Source organism: Hyla sarda, chromosome 6, assembly GCF_029499605.1.
Source record: "Hyla sarda isolate aHylSar1 chromosome 6, aHylSar1.hap1, whole genome shotgun sequence".
Lineage (NCBI taxonomy): Eukaryota > Metazoa > Chordata > Amphibia > Anura > Hylidae > Hyla > Hyla sarda.
Genome location: NC_079194.1, coordinates 220,054,936 through 220,071,789, shown reverse-complemented (window position 1 = coordinate 220,071,789; position 16,854 = coordinate 220,054,936). Strand labels below are relative to the sequence as shown.

Here is a 16,854-nt window from a genome sequence, read left to right as displayed (position 1 = left end):
TGGTCCGGATTGCTAGTGTTTCCTAATAAATGAGAAGCTGTGTGCAGGCTAGCAGCTACTATAAAGTATATGTATCGTTCTCTAGTCTGTCCTTTTAACGAAACATAAAACAAACTGGATTAAATTTATTGACGGTCCAAACTGTGTCACATAGGCCATAAAGGAAAAGATATGAGCTTTAAAAGAAAAAGAAAAGCCTCTTGTGGCTTCAGCAAAGCAGAACAGAATCCTTAAAAGCTTGCCTTAAAAATAAAACACTGCAAAATTGGACTTCAGGGGCGATAAGTGCAATCTGGTTATAAGCTGTACGTAGAAGCCTTGACTGTATGACTAAATGTAATCCATAAAGCAACCAGCAACCACAGCGACACGGAAAGAACATTGATTACACCTGCTTAACCGGACCCTTTCAGGAGGGAAAAAGCGAAATATTTCTGCAGTAAACAATAAATACAAAAATGTGAAATCAAGCTTATTTATAAAAAAAAATAAAATAAAAAATAAATAAATAAAAAGAACACAATTGGTATACAAGTTATTAAATGCAAAACAGGGGATTGTGAGTAGAGATGAGCGAACTTACAGTAAATTCGATTCGTCACAAACTTCTCGGCTCGGCAGTTGATGACTTATCCTGCATAAATTCGTTCAGCCTTCAGGTACTCCGGTGGGCTGGAAAAGGTGGACACAGTCCTAGGAAGGAGTCTTCTAGGACTGTATCCACCTTTTCCAGCCAATGGGAGCACCTGAAAGCTGAACTAATTTATGCAGGATAAGACATCAACTGCCGAGCCGAGAAGTTCGTGACGAATCGAATTTACTGTAAGTTAGCTCCTCTCTAATTGTGAGGATAATTATTGCTGCTTACTTCTAGAAACGGTGTTCACCTGTCCACAGGTTCTGTTTTATATTGCATAATTTTTGTCAGTTTTTTCCCCCTATAAGAGTTCCTCCAGCTGCTGCAAAACTACAACTCCCAGCATGCCAGGACAGAATTGGCCATCCTGGCATGCTGGAAGTTGTAGTTTTGCAACATTTGAAGGCACTCTGGTTGGGAAACACATATACATAAATGGAAGTGACCTCAAATACCAGAAAAAGAAGAGACAGTGGGGCAGGTAAATAAAAGTGTGCGCGCCAAAATCTTGGTACTGTTTTGCACCAAAAACTGGCACACATTTTTAGACATATTTTTAAACCAAATAACACGAAAAGGATGGAGATGTGCCCTGCACACGACAAGGGGCATAGATTGAATTGTGCAACCTTTACAGCGGTTTAGAAAAATTGCAGCGGTAATTGGCATTAGTACCACTAGTTTAACGCCGTGTTAACACAGACCCAGCAGATACAAAACAGGTGCATCCCGGATGTGTTGCAATCACTTAAATAATATCGGGTTCAGGTGTATTATATATTGAGATAACACCATTGAGGTAACCGTTATTCAAAAAATGTTTACACCAGATAATAGGTATAGTAAATGCTACACCATGGTAGAATGAAACAAGGCTCAACGCTGGAAGCCAAACCCTATACAGTGGTCCCTCAACATACGATGGTAATCCGTTCCAAATGGACCATCGTTTGTTGAAACCATCGTATGGTGAGGGATTCGTGCAATGTAAAGTATAGGACAGTGGTCTACAACCTGCAGACCTCCAGATGTTGCAAAACTACAACACCCAGCATGCCCGGACAGCCAATGGCTGTCCGGGCATGCTGGGAGTTGTAGTTTTGCATCATCTGGAGGTCCGCAGGTGGAAGACCACTGGTATTGGAGGTTATACTCACGTGTCCCCGCCGCTCCGGACAGTCACCGCTGCCCTGGATGTCGCCTTCCATCGCTGTCGCCGCGTCCCCAAGGTGTCCCCGACGCTCCGGCAAGGCCTCTGCTTCCCCGGCATCCGCGCTCTCACGTCACCGCCATCACGTTGCTACGCACGCCGCTCCTATTGAATGACGGGACGGCGTGCGCAGCGACGTGATGACGACGATGGAGAGCGCCGACGATGCAGGGAATCCCGAAGAGGACGCGCCGGAGCCCCGAGGACAGGTGAGTGATCGTCAGCAGACCACTCGGGGCACTGTAAACCGCTATCCGGTGGCAGCTGAAGCAGTCTGCGCTGCCGGATAGCCGTTTATGTGATGGCCCCGACATACAAAAGCATTGTATGTTGATGCATTGTATGTTGATGTTGAAATGATCGTATGTCGGGGCCATCGTAGGTTGGGGGGGGGGGGGGGGGTCACTGTATATCAATCATGGCAGGGAGGGAGAGGGAGGAGGTGTGCATGCTGTAGCTTAGCCCAGCCTCTACAACTCGAGCTTAGAAGAAGAACGTGATTTTACAACTTTGCAATCAGCCATCAACTAAGAGACAGGTATTATTTGTTTTATCTCCCTATCAACCAGCTGTCAATGTCTGCAGCTCTAAGCATGATTTAGAAATTTGTTCCAGCTGATCACGTGCAGAGTGGAGGGTCTTCAATGCTGGTTTCTTTCTTGTTTACAATGTAGAACGAAAGTCACAGTAAATTACCCTAAATATGTAGTGAGGCGGTGTTACAGTTGCTATGTTTACATATACTCCATCTTACACATTCTGAATACCATTCAGCATCTGAACAAAAAAATAAATATGGCACTTCTTACTCTGCTCCTATGCTGCCCCCTGCATAAAGTGATGTTGTTTCCCTAAAAAGGGATGTCCCCACTTCCTGATGATTGTCACCTGCTTCTCCTTATAAAGCCCAACTTCAAAATTAAGAAACAAAGCTTTCCGACATGCTTCCCTTCCCCCCAAGAAAAGTGTGGGGTTCATCAGGGGATTATCACTAATCTCCATAATAGGTGTTAACTAGCACCCATAGGAGACATCATATTCTACTAGATCCCCTGGTCCTGTAGATCTGTTCTTCCCTGAAGTAGCAGGCAGTGCCATAGTGCCTTTGCCCCGAGCCTGGTGGAAAATGTTATTAAAGAAGTTGCAAGTCTCGAAAACTGGTGGAAATCCATTGATAAATTAGCTTTTTCTGGTGTACTGAGTGGTGAATGAAAAGATTGTACGTACTACACTGTGGAATAATGGAGCACAGACACATGTCATGAATAAATAGATTTTTTATTATTATTTGTTAAGATATCATGCAAAAGAATATAATAAAATCTCTCTCAACATTTGCTCATAAAGTATGCAAAATTAGATCTATTCCAACTCTTGTAAAAACCTTCTCTCTATACATATATACACATAGGTATCTATATAACGGGGTTGTAACAGCGTGTCCGTTTCTCTTACTTTTCCTACATTGGAATCTAACTTGGAGTTGTCAGACACACAACACAATTTAAAATATACCTGGAATGTTAAAGGGAACCTGTCACATTGAAAATGCAGTCCAATCTGTGGGCATTATCATAGAGAAGGAGAAACTGAGAGATTAATATTAAGTTTTGTGGGGAAAATTCCAGGATAACTTGTCTTTAGTTCATGTAAATCTATTAACTCATGTGGATCTCTTCCCATTCTAGGCTATGTAGTCAAGTAGGCAGTCCTAATCAGTGATTTACAGCTCTCTGCATATACCCTACAGAGACAGAGGTAGCTGGCAAAGCCCGCAAGAAACCAGCATCTCTATATGTGCACTTATACACAGATGACTGTCAATTGCCGAGTAGGACCGCCCACATGACTACTTAGCCCTGAACGCACAGAGAATTCCATGAACAAAAGACAAGTTTTCCTGAATCTTTTTGTACAAAACTTTACATTAGTTTGCTCAGCTTTTCCTGCTGTATAACAGGATGCCTGCAGACTGGCCTGCATTTTCAATGTGACAGGTTCCCTTTAAAAGGGGTACTCCATTGGCCAGCATTCGGAAGTAAATGTTCCGAACGCTGTTTTCGCGCTGCAGGGGTCGGCCACGCCCCTCGTGACATCATGGTCATGCCCCCTCAATGCAAGTCTATGGGAAGGGGCGTGATGGCAGTAGACTTACATTGAGGGAGGGTGGCCGACCCCCGCAGCGCGAACACAGTGCTCGGAACATTTACTTCCGAATGCTGGCCAGTGGAGTACCCTTTTAAAGACTGACCGCTCTCCTGACCTTTATTCTTCTTTATCAGTGTTTACTAAGATAGACATGTCAGGTGTCTGTACTCTCACCCTTAATAATTTTAGTCAGAAAAATCGGATGAATAAGGCAATATTGGATAGAAAGAAAGCGATGGAACACTGTCAGTCCTCAGTTCAGTGCCAAGACTGTTTTCTAGGGACATCCTGCCTGAAAACCCCATTAAAAAGGTGGTAGCTCACAGATAGACTAGAACTATGCTGATAAACCTGCAGTATTAATAAAAAAATGTTATACAAATAACATCAAATATCCATAGACATGCTTTTGGTAGTGTTTCATTATCATATAGATATCCCTGCTTACAATAGAGTTACAATCCTGTAGGTTCAGTATAGAGGAAAAAACTGTACCGCTTTTAACAAGCCTTATAGTTTTATTATGTGCGGATCAATTAATATATCTTTTAAAGAGGTTGTATCTGTTTTGTTATTTTTCATGCTTTATTTAAAAATCAGGTGGTTGTATTTCAACATGCCCAATACTTTTGCTTTCAGGGTAGACAAGCCCCTGTTGGAGGTGGCTCAGCTCTCTGAATGCAAAGTATTAGCAACTCTGTATCAGAAAAACTGATCAAAAATAACAAAATGATAAAAGTTGTAGATTAAAGGTTTTTTTTTGTCCCTTTTCTGTAGCCAATCACTGAGCCTGTTATTGGCTGTAGTGCCCATGTACAGTGTACCTTAATATTGCCAGGGCATTTTCAGCAGCCATTCGGAAGAGGCATGGGATAGGACTGAGAGTTAGTGGAGGGACAGTAATTTTTTCTGCTAGGCCCTTATTTAAAAAAAAAAAAAAAAAAAAAAAAAAAAGGGCCACAAAGCCCTTTAAGACTATCCCATTATTTTGTGCACTGAATTGTACACAACTTTTTCCCTAGCACCAGCCCATAGTGTAATAGCTTCCTCTTGCACTAACACTCCAATCAGGGAAATAAACCATCTACTACAACACAATCTCCTTTTCTCTATATTCTTATTGTATTCTGAGAAACAAGTTTGTTAAATAAACCATTTAAAACATCAGTGGTTCTGAACTGTCTATGAATAAAATCCGTAACAGTAACTAACTTTGTTTCAGATTTGATCGATCAGGTAACCTGTAAGCTATAAAATGTTATATAATAAAATACCCTTGCATAGTAGAAGGAGCAGATGACCTGTCACGTCTTCGTGTTCCTGCAGAACTCAGTCTACAGTTTGTGTACAGAGATAAAAAAAACATAAAAAGATAGACACACAGTGACATACATGAGGGCAGACAAGTTAAAGGGGAAGCGAGGGGAAATACTGAAGACATAGGTGACACACAGGCTTTCATGTAAAAGACTTGGCCAGAAATAAAAGGCACAAGACAAGCAATGGTACAGCCAAACCTACAAATAAAAATACTGAACCCAACCCAACAATCTCCCCTTCAGGTGTCAGGCTGATGGTGACAATCAGGCTAAAGAACGGTGGGAACCACGTATGATCGTACACAGGTGTCTGTCTCACCAGGGATGTTTCTTGTGCCGATATCCCATGCCCGGTCCTGCAGTGCAGGGTCGTCTTTACTTGGATGTGCGCTCTATGGTAGTCATTCCACTATTAAGGACAGGACTGTCATAACAACAATCCCACAGCTGATCAGCAGAACCTGAACCAGGGAATTCCTGAAAAAGAACATAGACAGCATAGTGTAAAACAAACATTTTAGCTTAAAGGTGTTTTTCAGAAATAGAAAAACAGAGCTACTTTCTTTCAAAAACGTCTCCCCATCTGTCTCCAGGTTGGGTGTGGTTCTGCAGCTCAGTTCCATTGAAGTGAATGGAGCCAAGTTGTAATAACACACCCAACCTGGAGACCGAAGGGGAGCGGTTTTTGAAGGAAAATAGCTCGGTTTTTCTATTCCTGGATAACCCCTATAAAGCTCTATTTCCACCTGGAAAACCTATGGAATATCCACATAGCACCGCCAGTTATGCCGTTTCAGTAACTTGAGATCTACAGAAACAATGTAGCTCATGCTGCTTTGTTGTCTCTATAACCCCTATTAAAGTCACAAGAATTAAGAAAACTGCATAAAACAGACAGTTTGGCTGTTTTTAGCTTCTCAACCACAACTTGGCTGCAAGGGGCCTGGGGGTGCTTGTTCTTGAGATAGGCGCAGGTTCCAGAGGTTGGACCCACATCTATCAGACATTTATGGCATATCCTGTGGATATACTCTAAATGTTTAAAGGTGTATTCCGGCGTTATATATCTTATCCCCTATCCAAAGGATAGGGAATAAGATTTATGATCGCAGGGGTCCCGCCGCTGGGGACCCCCGCGAGCTCAGTGCAGCCCCCAGCATTCCGTGCTAGGCGCTGCCTCCGAGACGGGGACGTGACGTCACGGTCACGCCCCTAGTGACATCACGCCACACCCAGTCTTGTCTTGAAGGTAGTGTCTGGCACAGAATGCTGGGGGCTGCACTGAGATCGCAGGGGTCCCCAGCGGCAGGATAGGGGATAAGATGTATAAAACTAGGATTCCTGCAGCGAACGTCAAGTAGGAGGAAACTTGATCACTGCAGGTGCAGATAGAAATATACCTAAAATGTTATATTAGGTTATGGAAACGCAAAGCAGTTTGTGTCTTCAGAGGGAACTTGCAGGCTAATAAAGTACTGTGATTACAGCAGCCTCTGCACTGAGCCTACAGTGTGTGGGGGAGTATTAACAGGAAAAGGAGGAGGAAGCATAATAACAAAAAAAAAACACTAATAAAGTAAATACATCAAATAATAAATGTAAGCTGGCTGGCTCGTAGAAGCAGTGATGGTGACCAGGCTGAAGCTTTACTGTATCTAACGTGGCAGACAATGACAACTTCCAGTAAGTGAATCAGAAGGGAGATGTTCTACACACAAATGATTTAAGGGATTTTTTTTCTTTTATCTGTTGCTGGTAAAAATAAGAAAATACATTATACCTATCTCGGTCCCTTCCCACAGCTCCTGGGACAGAGCCTTCCGTTCCCTTACTGCTCACCACTTGATGCTACTTATGAGAGATGTCTAATCAACCCCTGACTAAAAGCAGTAATTCATCTCAGTCAGTAATAACCTGAATTGGCAGGTCCTATTGAGACATTTTGTCTTAGAAGTAGACACAAAAGGCCAGGTCAGCAGCAGGGCACCAGAAGTTGATGGACCAGAAGCTGCAGGGGGCTGAGGTAGGTGAGTATCAAGATTATTGATCAGTTCCACAGCAACATATAAAACATTTTTTGGATCCTAGAATACCCATTTAAGCTTTGAAGGAAAAGACTCCACAAAAGGTACTGTATATAAAAATCTAAGTGCACTAGACTTTTTCACAGGTACACTTTAAATAAGATGGTGCTAACAAACAAAACTGTATTGACCACTACTTCCATCACTTCTTTCCTTTTTATTTGCCTTCCTTAGAATCTTAGTCATACAGACTCTAGGATTAATGCAGAGTGGATAACCTTTAATTTAATCGACATCCCCGAATAAATCCAAAGAATCTGAAGAGCCAAACCTCATCTCAGTTTACCCTTGAAAAAATGGACAGCTGTCTTTCTATCTTAGTATTCTCTGGCCAAGAAACATCAGGTGTTAGAAACTAATGACAAAGAGCCCTTCATCTCGAACCAATTTAAGATGCCGGCCTTCTCCGGGAAATAACATGTTGAGTCTTTAGGTGACAGAACTAGTCAGCAGCTCGATGGCAATGATTAATCACCCTCGACCACACTGGACATCACAGGTCTCACCTTGTGTTTTTCTCTTCCAAAAGGTCTGGCAGCACATTAACCAGTGCAATGTACAGGAAACCTCCCGATGTGAAAGGCAAAATCCAAGCCACTGCTTCAACTGAGCGGGATATAAAAGATCTAATAAGTATAGTTATAATATCTGTTCATCTATCTATCTATCTATCTTGATGCCATTATAAGAACTTGCTTTGAGTACACCCTGATAGATCCCTATGTTTGCTAAATAAAGCTAATAAGTAATAATATGGCAATCTTATTTAATAAAATAATTGAATACACATTTTTAATATATATTTAGAATGATACTGCACTCCAGATCCCCTGAATAGACTCCTAAGTTAAAGGGAAACTAACAGTCACCTGCACTAACCTGAAAATACAGTAAGATAGTATGGGTGACCCGCACTATTCACTCCTTGTTTACTGCTATTATTTGGTAAATGTGTGACTATTCATTTCATGGTGTGTCTGGGTGTGGGCGGGTGTTTCGCCATTGGTCTTATCAGCTTAGGGCAACAAAATTTCTAATCCTGGAACTGGTGCCAAGCAAATTTATATGGCAGCTCTGAAGTGCTGTATGCGTCACCACACATAGTAAGCGGCGAATCTTACTGTACTGTATCTTTGGCCCACACTGTACAGGAGCAGGGAGTCCTTCATTCTGTACATACGATGCATGGTGTGCTAAGATGATAACATAGTGCGCTTTGTAAAAAGTTTACCGTATATACTCGAGTATAAGCAGAGTTTTGCAGCACGATTTTTCGTGCTGAAAACACCCCCCTCGGCTTATACTCGAGTGAACTCTCCGCCCTCAGTGGTCTTCAACCTGCGGACCTCCAGATGTTACAAAACTACAACTCCCAGCAAGCCCGGGCAGCCATCGGCTGTCCACGCTTGCTCGGAGTTGAAGTTTTGAAACCTCTGGAGGTCCGCAGATTGAAGACCACTGCAGCCTTCGACATCATCCAGCGCCACCCCCCCCTCTCACCCCCTTTAGTTCTGTACTCACCTCCGCTTGGCGGGACGTTAGGGTGCGCTGGTCCGGTGCTGCAGGACTGTCCGGTGGGATAGTGGTTCCGGGCTGCCATCTTCACCGGGGGGCCTCTTCTCCGCGCTTCGGGCCCGGCCCCGGAATAGTAACGTTGCCTTGACGACGACGCAGAGGGGCGTTCATTACCAACGTCCCTCTGCGTCGTCGTAAAGGCAACGCCTCTATTCCGGTCCCGAAGCGCAGCCCGGAACCACTATCCCACCGGACGACCTCCACACCGGACAGTCCTGCAGCACCGGACCAGCGCACCCTAACGTCCCGCCGAGCGAGAGGTAGGGGGGGGGGGGGGGGGGGGCTGGATGATGTCGAAGGCTGCAGTGGTCTTCAACCTGGGGACCTCCAGAGGTTTCAAAACTACAACTCCCAGCAAGCCCGGACAGCCGATGGCTGATGACGTGGTGATGATGACGACAAGGGGATGATGAAGGGGGGGTGTGGGATGATGACAAGGGGATGATGACAGGGGGATGATGAAGGGGGGGGGTGTGGGATGACAAGGGGATGATGAAGGGGGGTGGGGATGATGACAAGGGGATGATGAAGGGGGGGTGTGGGATGATGACAAGGGGATAATGACAGGCGGTGATGATGAAGGGGGGATGATGACAAGCGGTGATGATGATGAGGGTGTTAATGATGGGGGTCTGGATGATGACAGGGGGATGATGTATTTCCCACCCTAGGCTTATACTCGAATCAATAACTTTTCCTGGGATTTTGGGGTAAAATTAGGGGCCTCGGCTTATATTTGGGTCGGCTTATACTCGAGTATATACGGTAGTATAATCACAGCTGCCCGTGAAGCCATATTCTAGTATAACCGTAGTCACCAGACAGCCATAAAATATAGCATAAACATAGTTACCAGTTAGCCAACAGTCTAGTCTTATCATAGCCACCAGTCAGCCCACAGACAAGTATAATTGCAGTCACCAGTCAGTCCACAGTCTAGTCTTATCATAGCCACCCAGTCAAGTCAAGTACAGCCAGTCACCAGTCCGCCTGAAGTCTAGTATAACCATAGTTGCCAGTCAGTCATGATCACAGTCTAGTATAACTACAGCCACCAGTCAGCCAACAGTCTAGTGTAACGGTAGTGGCCAGTCAGCCGAGTCTAGTATAGCTGTAGTCGCCAGTCAGCCCAGTCTAGTCTAGTCTAGTATAACTTTAATCACCAGTCAGTCCACAGTCTTGTATAACCACAGCCATCAGTCAGCACCCAGTATAGTATTACCGCAGTTACATGTCAGCCCAGTGTAGTATAACCACAGCCACCAGTCCGCCCACAGTATAGTATAACCACAGTTACCAGTCAGCCCACAGTCTAGTTAACTCTAAATGGTTAACTGTGAATACCCCTTTAAGGCAGTGTTCTTTTCTTTTTGAATTTCCTTTCTGCCTGACCACAGTGCTCTCTGCTGACATATCTGTCCATTTTAGGAACTGTCAAGAGTAGGAGCAAATCCCCATAGCAAACCTCTCTTAATCTGGACAGTTCCTGAGACAGACAGAGGTGTCAGCAGAGAGCACTGGTCAGACTGGAAAGAAATTCAAAAAGAAAATAACTTCCTCTGTAGAATACAGCAGCTGATAAGTACTGGAAGGATTAAGATTTTTACATAGAAGTAATTTACAAATCTGTTTAACCTTCTGGCTCCAGTTAATTTAAAAGAAAATATTTTTCAGTGGAGTACTCCTTTAAGTGATTACAATATTAGAACGAAAGTGTAAGTTTATACTGGAAAATTTTACAATTAAAAAGGAGGCTCTAGTACTCTGTTGCCCACCTCTAGCATGGATACAAAAGATACGATTGGGCATGGAGACATGCAGGTTCCTTGTGGCATCCGGCAGCACATTTGCTCTCGGATGTTGTGGCTAGGCCTGTAGAACCTGCATACACCTGGGTTGCCTAAGCTGGAGTCCCAGCTGGTCCCACAAATGCTCCATTGGCAATAATTCTGGGGACTGGGCAAGGGCAAGAAAGTGTTACAATCTAGTGGAGGCATTCCTGGGAAACCATTGCTGTGTGTGGGCGAGCATTGTTCTTTGAAAAATACCAGTTGGAAGACCTGCCATGAGAGGAAACATGTGTCCGCAGGATGTTCGGCACACATAGCTGAGCTGTTAAGTGTCTCTCATATAACTATTAGGGGTGACCGGCTGTTGTATGCTATGGCTCCCAAGATCATCACACCAGCAGTTGTGGCAGTGTGTTGCTCCACAGTAAGGCAGGATTGTAGTGCTCACTATGAGGCCTCCATACTTAAACCTGAGTGTCATGAGAGCCCAAACAGAACTAATTCATCACTAATTGTCCGGTAGAAACGGGTGTATTATGAAGATGCCACGTGTGTCTGGATCAGTGTTTCTCAACCAGGATGCCTCCAGCTGTTGCAAAACTACAACTCCCAGCATGCTCGGACAGCCAAAGGCTGTCCGAGCATGCTGGGAGTTGTAGTTTTGCAACAGCTGAAGGCACCCTGGTTGAGAAACAATGGTCTGGATGGTGGACAAGAAAATTGTAGGAGCCGTTTATGCATCAAAATTACCTCTATTGGGGCTGTCTTGAGCCTCTTCACTGTGTGTGTGTCTTCACTTAACCACTGCTCCACACAGCTTTGTCAGAATGGCCTAGATAGCGGACAGTTTATCTAAATGACCATCCTGCTTCTCTCAGTCCAATATTGTGCCCCTTTCCTAAAGTCTGTCAACTGAAAAAAGAGGTCTTTAAAGGGGTATTCAAGGAAAAAAAAAAATCAACTGGCTCCAGAAAGTTATACAGATTTGTAAATTACTTCTATTAAAAAATCTTAATCCTTCCAATAATTATCAGCTGCTGAAGTTGACTTGTTCTTTTCTGTCTGGCCATAGTGCTCTCTGCTGACATCTCTGCTTGTCTCGGGAACTGCACAGAGTAGAAGAGGTTTGCTATGGGGATTTGATTCTACTTTGGACAGTTCCCGAGACAGGTGTCATCAGAGAGAACTTAGATAGAAAAGAACCACTCAACTTCAGCAGCTAAAAAGTACTGAAAGGATTAAGATTTTTTTAATTGAAGCAATTTACAAATCTGTAACTTTCTGGAGCCAGTTGATACATAAAAAAAAGTCCAAGTGAACTGATGAGATATGTCTAGCAGTCAAGGGAATGGGGATTCCTGGGCACTTGCCATTTACAAAAACAGTGATATTTACAGCCCAGGAGTGGAGGACTATAAAGAAAGATACGATAATAATACCTCTAATACCACTTCATAAAATCCGAGCTTCATTATTTATCAGATAACAGCTTCTATCTAGGGGGGGGGGGAGATTTATCAAAACCTGTCCAGAGGAAAAATTGCCCAGTTGCCCATAGCAACCAATCAGAACGCTTCTTTCATGTTTACCAAGGCCTCTGCAAAAGGAAAGAATCGATCTGATTGGTTGCTATGGGCAACTGGGCAACTTTTCCATTGCACATGTTTTGATAAATCTCCCCTAATGTCCCTGACGTGGGGTCTTCCCCGGATACTAACGGAGCCGACTTGAGAAAATCTGGACTTTACAACATCTTGATCTATGCAGATTACCATCCTGTAACCTGGTCTTGTAAAATATGTAATGACTTTTGTTTATTATTCTACATACTTAAGAAAGATACGACCATAAACCTCCTTGTAAGCGCTACCTGGCAATGCGCTTAGTTTAACCCTTTAAGGACCAATCCCATTTTCACCTTAAGGACGGGAGCATTTTTTGCACATCTGACCACAGTCACTTTAAGCATTAATAACTCTGGGATGCTTTTACCTTTCATTCTGATTCTGAGACTGTTTTTTCGTGACATATTCTACTTTATGTTAGTGGTAAAATTTTGTCGATACTTGCATCATTTCTTGGTGCAAAATTTTATGAAAAATTGAAAATTTAGCATGTTTCTAACTTTGAAGCTCTCTGCTTGTAAGGAGAATAGATTATATATTGATTCACATATACAATATGTCTACTTTATGTTTGCATCATGAAGTTTACATGTTTTTCCTTTTGGAAGACACCAGAGGGCTTCAAAGTATAGCAGCAATTTTCCAATTTTTCACAACATTTTCAAAATCGGAATTTTTCAGGGACCAGTACAGTTTTGAAGTGGAATTGAAGGTTCTTCATATTAGAAATACCCCACAAATGACCCCATTATAAAAACTAGGGATCGACCAATTATCAGTTTGGCCGTTATTATCGGCCGATATTCACGATTTTGGACGTTATCGGTATCGGCAATTGACCTTGCCGATAATCTGATAATGCCCCGCCCCCACCGCCACTGTGCCATTGCCTCCCCCATCCCCGGTTTTATAATTACCTGTTCCCGGGGTCCGTGATACTTCTGGATCCTGCTGCGTCCTGCGTTACGCTGTGGGCTGTGCTGCGCAATGACAAGTGACGTCCTCAACGGGACGTCACCGCCATTGCGCACAGTGACAGCTCAGGACGCCGCTGGAGCCAGAAGTAGCGCGGACCCCGGGCACAGGTAATTATAAAACCAGGGATGGGGGAGGCAATGGGGCAGCGGCGGTGGTTGGACTAGGGACCAGCAGGGGGAGAGTCTCTGGCCAGAGGATAGGCAGGGGGGCGGGGGGACGCGGCGGTGGTTTGACTCGGCAGGGGTGGCACTGAAATAGCCGATTACTTATGCCAGAATATCGGTATAAGTTATCGGCTATCGGCCTTAAAGTCCACATTATCGGTATCGGCCCTAAAAAAAAAAAAATCAATATCGGTCGATCCCTAATAAAAACTGCACCACTCAAATTATTCAAAATGACATTCAGTAAGTGTGTAAACCCTTTAGGTGTTCCACAGGAACAGCAGCAAAGTGAAGGAGAAAATTCAAAATCTTTTTACATTCGCATGTTCTTGTAGACCCAGTTTTTGAATTTTTACAAGGGGTAATAGGAGAAAAAGCCCCCCAAAATGTGTAACCCAATTTCTCTCGAGTAAGGAAATATCTCATATGTGTATGTCAAGTGTTCGGCAGGCGCAGTAGAGGGCTCAGAAGGGAAGGAGCAACAATGGGATTTTGGAGAGTGAATTTTGCTGAAATGGTTTTTGGGGGGCATTTCGCATTTAGGAAGCCCCTATGGTGCCAGAAAAGCAGAAAAAAACCACATGGCATACCATTTTGGAAACTACACCCCTCAAGGAACGTAACAAGGGGTACAGTGAGCCTTAACACCTCACAGGTGTTTGATGACATTTTGTTAAAGTTGGATGTATAAATGAAAAAAATGAAAAAAAAAAATTTCACTAAAATGCAGTTTTTCCCCCAATTTTACATTTTTACAAGGGGTAATAGGAGAAAATGACGCCCAAAATTTGTAACCCCATTTCTTCTTAGTATGGAAATACCCCATATGTGTGGATGTCAAGTGCTCTGCTGGCGCACTACAATGCTCAGAAGAGGAGGAGCGCCATAGAGCCATTAGAGAGAATTCGTTTGGAATGGAAGTCAGGGGCCATGTGCATTTATTTACAAAGCCCCCATGGTGCCAGAACAGTGGACCCGCCCCACATGTGACCCCATTTTGGAAACTACACCCCTCACAGAATTTAATAAGGGATGCAGTGAGTATTTACACCCCACTGGCGTTTGATAGATCTTTGGAACAGTGGGCTTTGCAAATGAAAAATTACATTTTTCATTTTCACGGACCACTGTTCCAAAAATCTGTCAGACACCTGTGGGACGTAAATGCTCACTGTACCCCTTATTACATTCCGTGAGGGGTGTAGTTTCCAAAATGGGGTCACATGTGGGGGGGTCCATTGTTCTGGCACTATGGGGGCTTTGTAAACGCACATGGCCTCCAATTCCGGACAAATTTTCACTCCAAAAGCCCAATGGCGCTCCTTCTCTTCTGAGCATTGTAGTTCGCCGCAGAGCACTTTACATCCACATATGGGATATGTTCTTACTCAGAAGAAATTTTGGAGGGCTTTTTTCCTATTTTCCCTTGTGAAAATGAAAAATTTAGGGCAACACCAGCATTTTAGTGAAAAAAAAAATTTCTTTTCATTTTCCCATTTAACTTTAACGAAAATTCGTCAAACACCTGTAGGGTGTTCAGGCTCACTATACCCCTTGTTACATTCTGTGAGGGGTGTAGTTTCCAAAATGGGGTCACGTGGGTATTTTTTTATTTAGTTTTTACGTTTATGTCAAAACTGCTGTAAAATTAGCCACCCCTGTGCAAATCACCAATTTAGGCCTCAAATGTACATAGTGCGCTCTCACTCCTGAGCCCTGTTGTGCACCCGCAGAGCATTTTACGCCCACATATGGGGTATTTCCGTACTCTAGAGAAATTGAGTTACAAATTTTGGGGGTCTTTTTTTCCTTTAACCGCTTGTGAAAATAAAAAGTATGGGACAACACCAGCACGTTAGTGTAAAATTTTAAAAATTTTTTTTTACACTAACAGGCTTGTGTAGACCCCAACTTCTCCTTTTCATAAGGGGTAAAAGGAGAAAAAGCCCCCAAAATTTGTAGTGCAATTTCTCCCAAGTACAGCCCTAAACTGTTTCTTTGAAATACGACAGGGCTCCGAAGTGAGAGAACGCCATGCGCATTTGAGGGCTAAATTAGGGATTGCATAGGGGTGGACATTGGGCGTAGAATAGCCCTAACAGGGTACCTCCAGCTGTTGCTAAACTCCCCAGCATGCCTGGACAGTCATGGCTGTTTTGCAACAGCTGGAGGCTCCATTTTGGAAACACTACAGTGCCATACATTTTTAATTTTTATTGGGGGGGGGGGGGGGGGGTGTATATGTAGTGTTTTACCCTTTATCATGTCTTATTGCAGTGTAGTGTAGTGTTTTTTTAGGGTACATTCGCACCGGCAGGCATTTACGGTGAGTTTTCCGCTAGGAGTTGGCACTGTGGTGAAAAATTTGCCGCAGCTCAAACTTGAAGCAGGAAACTCACTGTAAACCCGCCCATGTGAATGTACTCTGTACATTGACATGGGGGGGCAAACCTCCAGCTGTTTCAAAACTACAACTCCCAGCATGTACTGACAGACCGTGCATGCTGGGAGTTGTACTTTTCCAAGAGATGGCGGCACACTGGTTGGAAAACCTTCAGTTAGGTTCTGTTACCTAACTCAGTATTTTCCAACCAGTATTCCTCCAGCTGTTGCAAAACTACAACTCCGAGCATGTACTGATCACTGAAGGGCATGCTGGGAGATGTAGTTATGCAGCAGCTGGAAGTACACAACTACAACTCCCAGCATGCCCAGACCCCTGTTTGGGCATGCTGTGATTTGCAGTTTTGCAACAGCTGGAGGGCTACAGTTAGGAGATCACTGTGCAGTGATTTCCAAACTGTGGCCCTCCAGATGTTGCAAAACTACAAATCCCAGCATGCCCAGACAGCAAACTGCTGTGTGGACATGCTAGGAGTTGTATTTTTGCAAGATCTAGAGGGCCACAGTTTAGAGACCACTGCACATTGATCTCCAAACTGTAGCTCTCCAGCTGTTGCAAAACTGCAAATCACAGCATGCCCAAACAGCTGTCTGGGCATGCTGGGAGTTGTAGTTTTGCAACATCTGGAGGGCTACAGTTTAGAGACCACTGTATAGTGGTCTCAAACTGTAGCCCTCCAGATGTTGCTAGGCAACACACCGGCTTCCATAGGATCCAGGGAGCCGCATCGCTGTCCTTTTCTGCCGCAGATCACGCCGCCACCACTGATGGGTAAGTGGACTTCGGCGCCGGTCCCTGTCTGTTTCCGGAAGTTAACCTCCCCCGCCCCGCTATTGGTCGTCCCTTCTGGACGACCAATAGCAGGGATAGGAGGGGTGGCACCCCTGCCAACTCACTCCTATCCCTTCAGGGGGATCGTG

The 16,854-nt window shown here is 44.0% G+C and overlaps 1 protein-coding gene and 1 long non-coding RNA gene across 4 annotated transcripts in view; one reads left to right on the top strand and one right to left on the bottom strand.

The window, feature by feature from the left end:
* The window catches only part of LOC130276740 (uncharacterized), a 62,967-nt gene extending 62,501 nt beyond the window's left edge, over positions 1 to 466 (top strand). Inside the window, exon 3 of the long non-coding RNA XR_008845230.1 lies at positions 155 to 466. This is a non-coding gene — a long non-coding RNA (uncharacterized LOC130276740). The remainder of the gene's footprint in view (positions 1 to 154) is intronic.
* Positions 467 to 4,930: 4,464 nt separating this feature from the next.
* The window catches only part of SLC39A13 (solute carrier family 39 member 13), a 35,319-nt gene continuing 23,395 nt past the window's right edge, over positions 4,931 to 16,854 (bottom strand). For all 3 annotated transcript variants that reach the window (XM_056526532.1, XM_056526534.1, XM_056526533.1), the window contains exons 9-10: positions 7,905 to 8,004; positions 4,931 to 5,791 (exon numbers count right to left, since the gene is read on the bottom strand). In XM_056526532.1, coding sequence (XP_056382507.1) covers positions 5,716 to 5,791; positions 7,905 to 8,004 — 176 coding nt within the window. In that variant the 3' untranslated portion in view covers positions 4,931 to 5,715. The remainder of the gene's footprint in view (positions 5,792 to 7,904; positions 8,005 to 16,854) is intronic.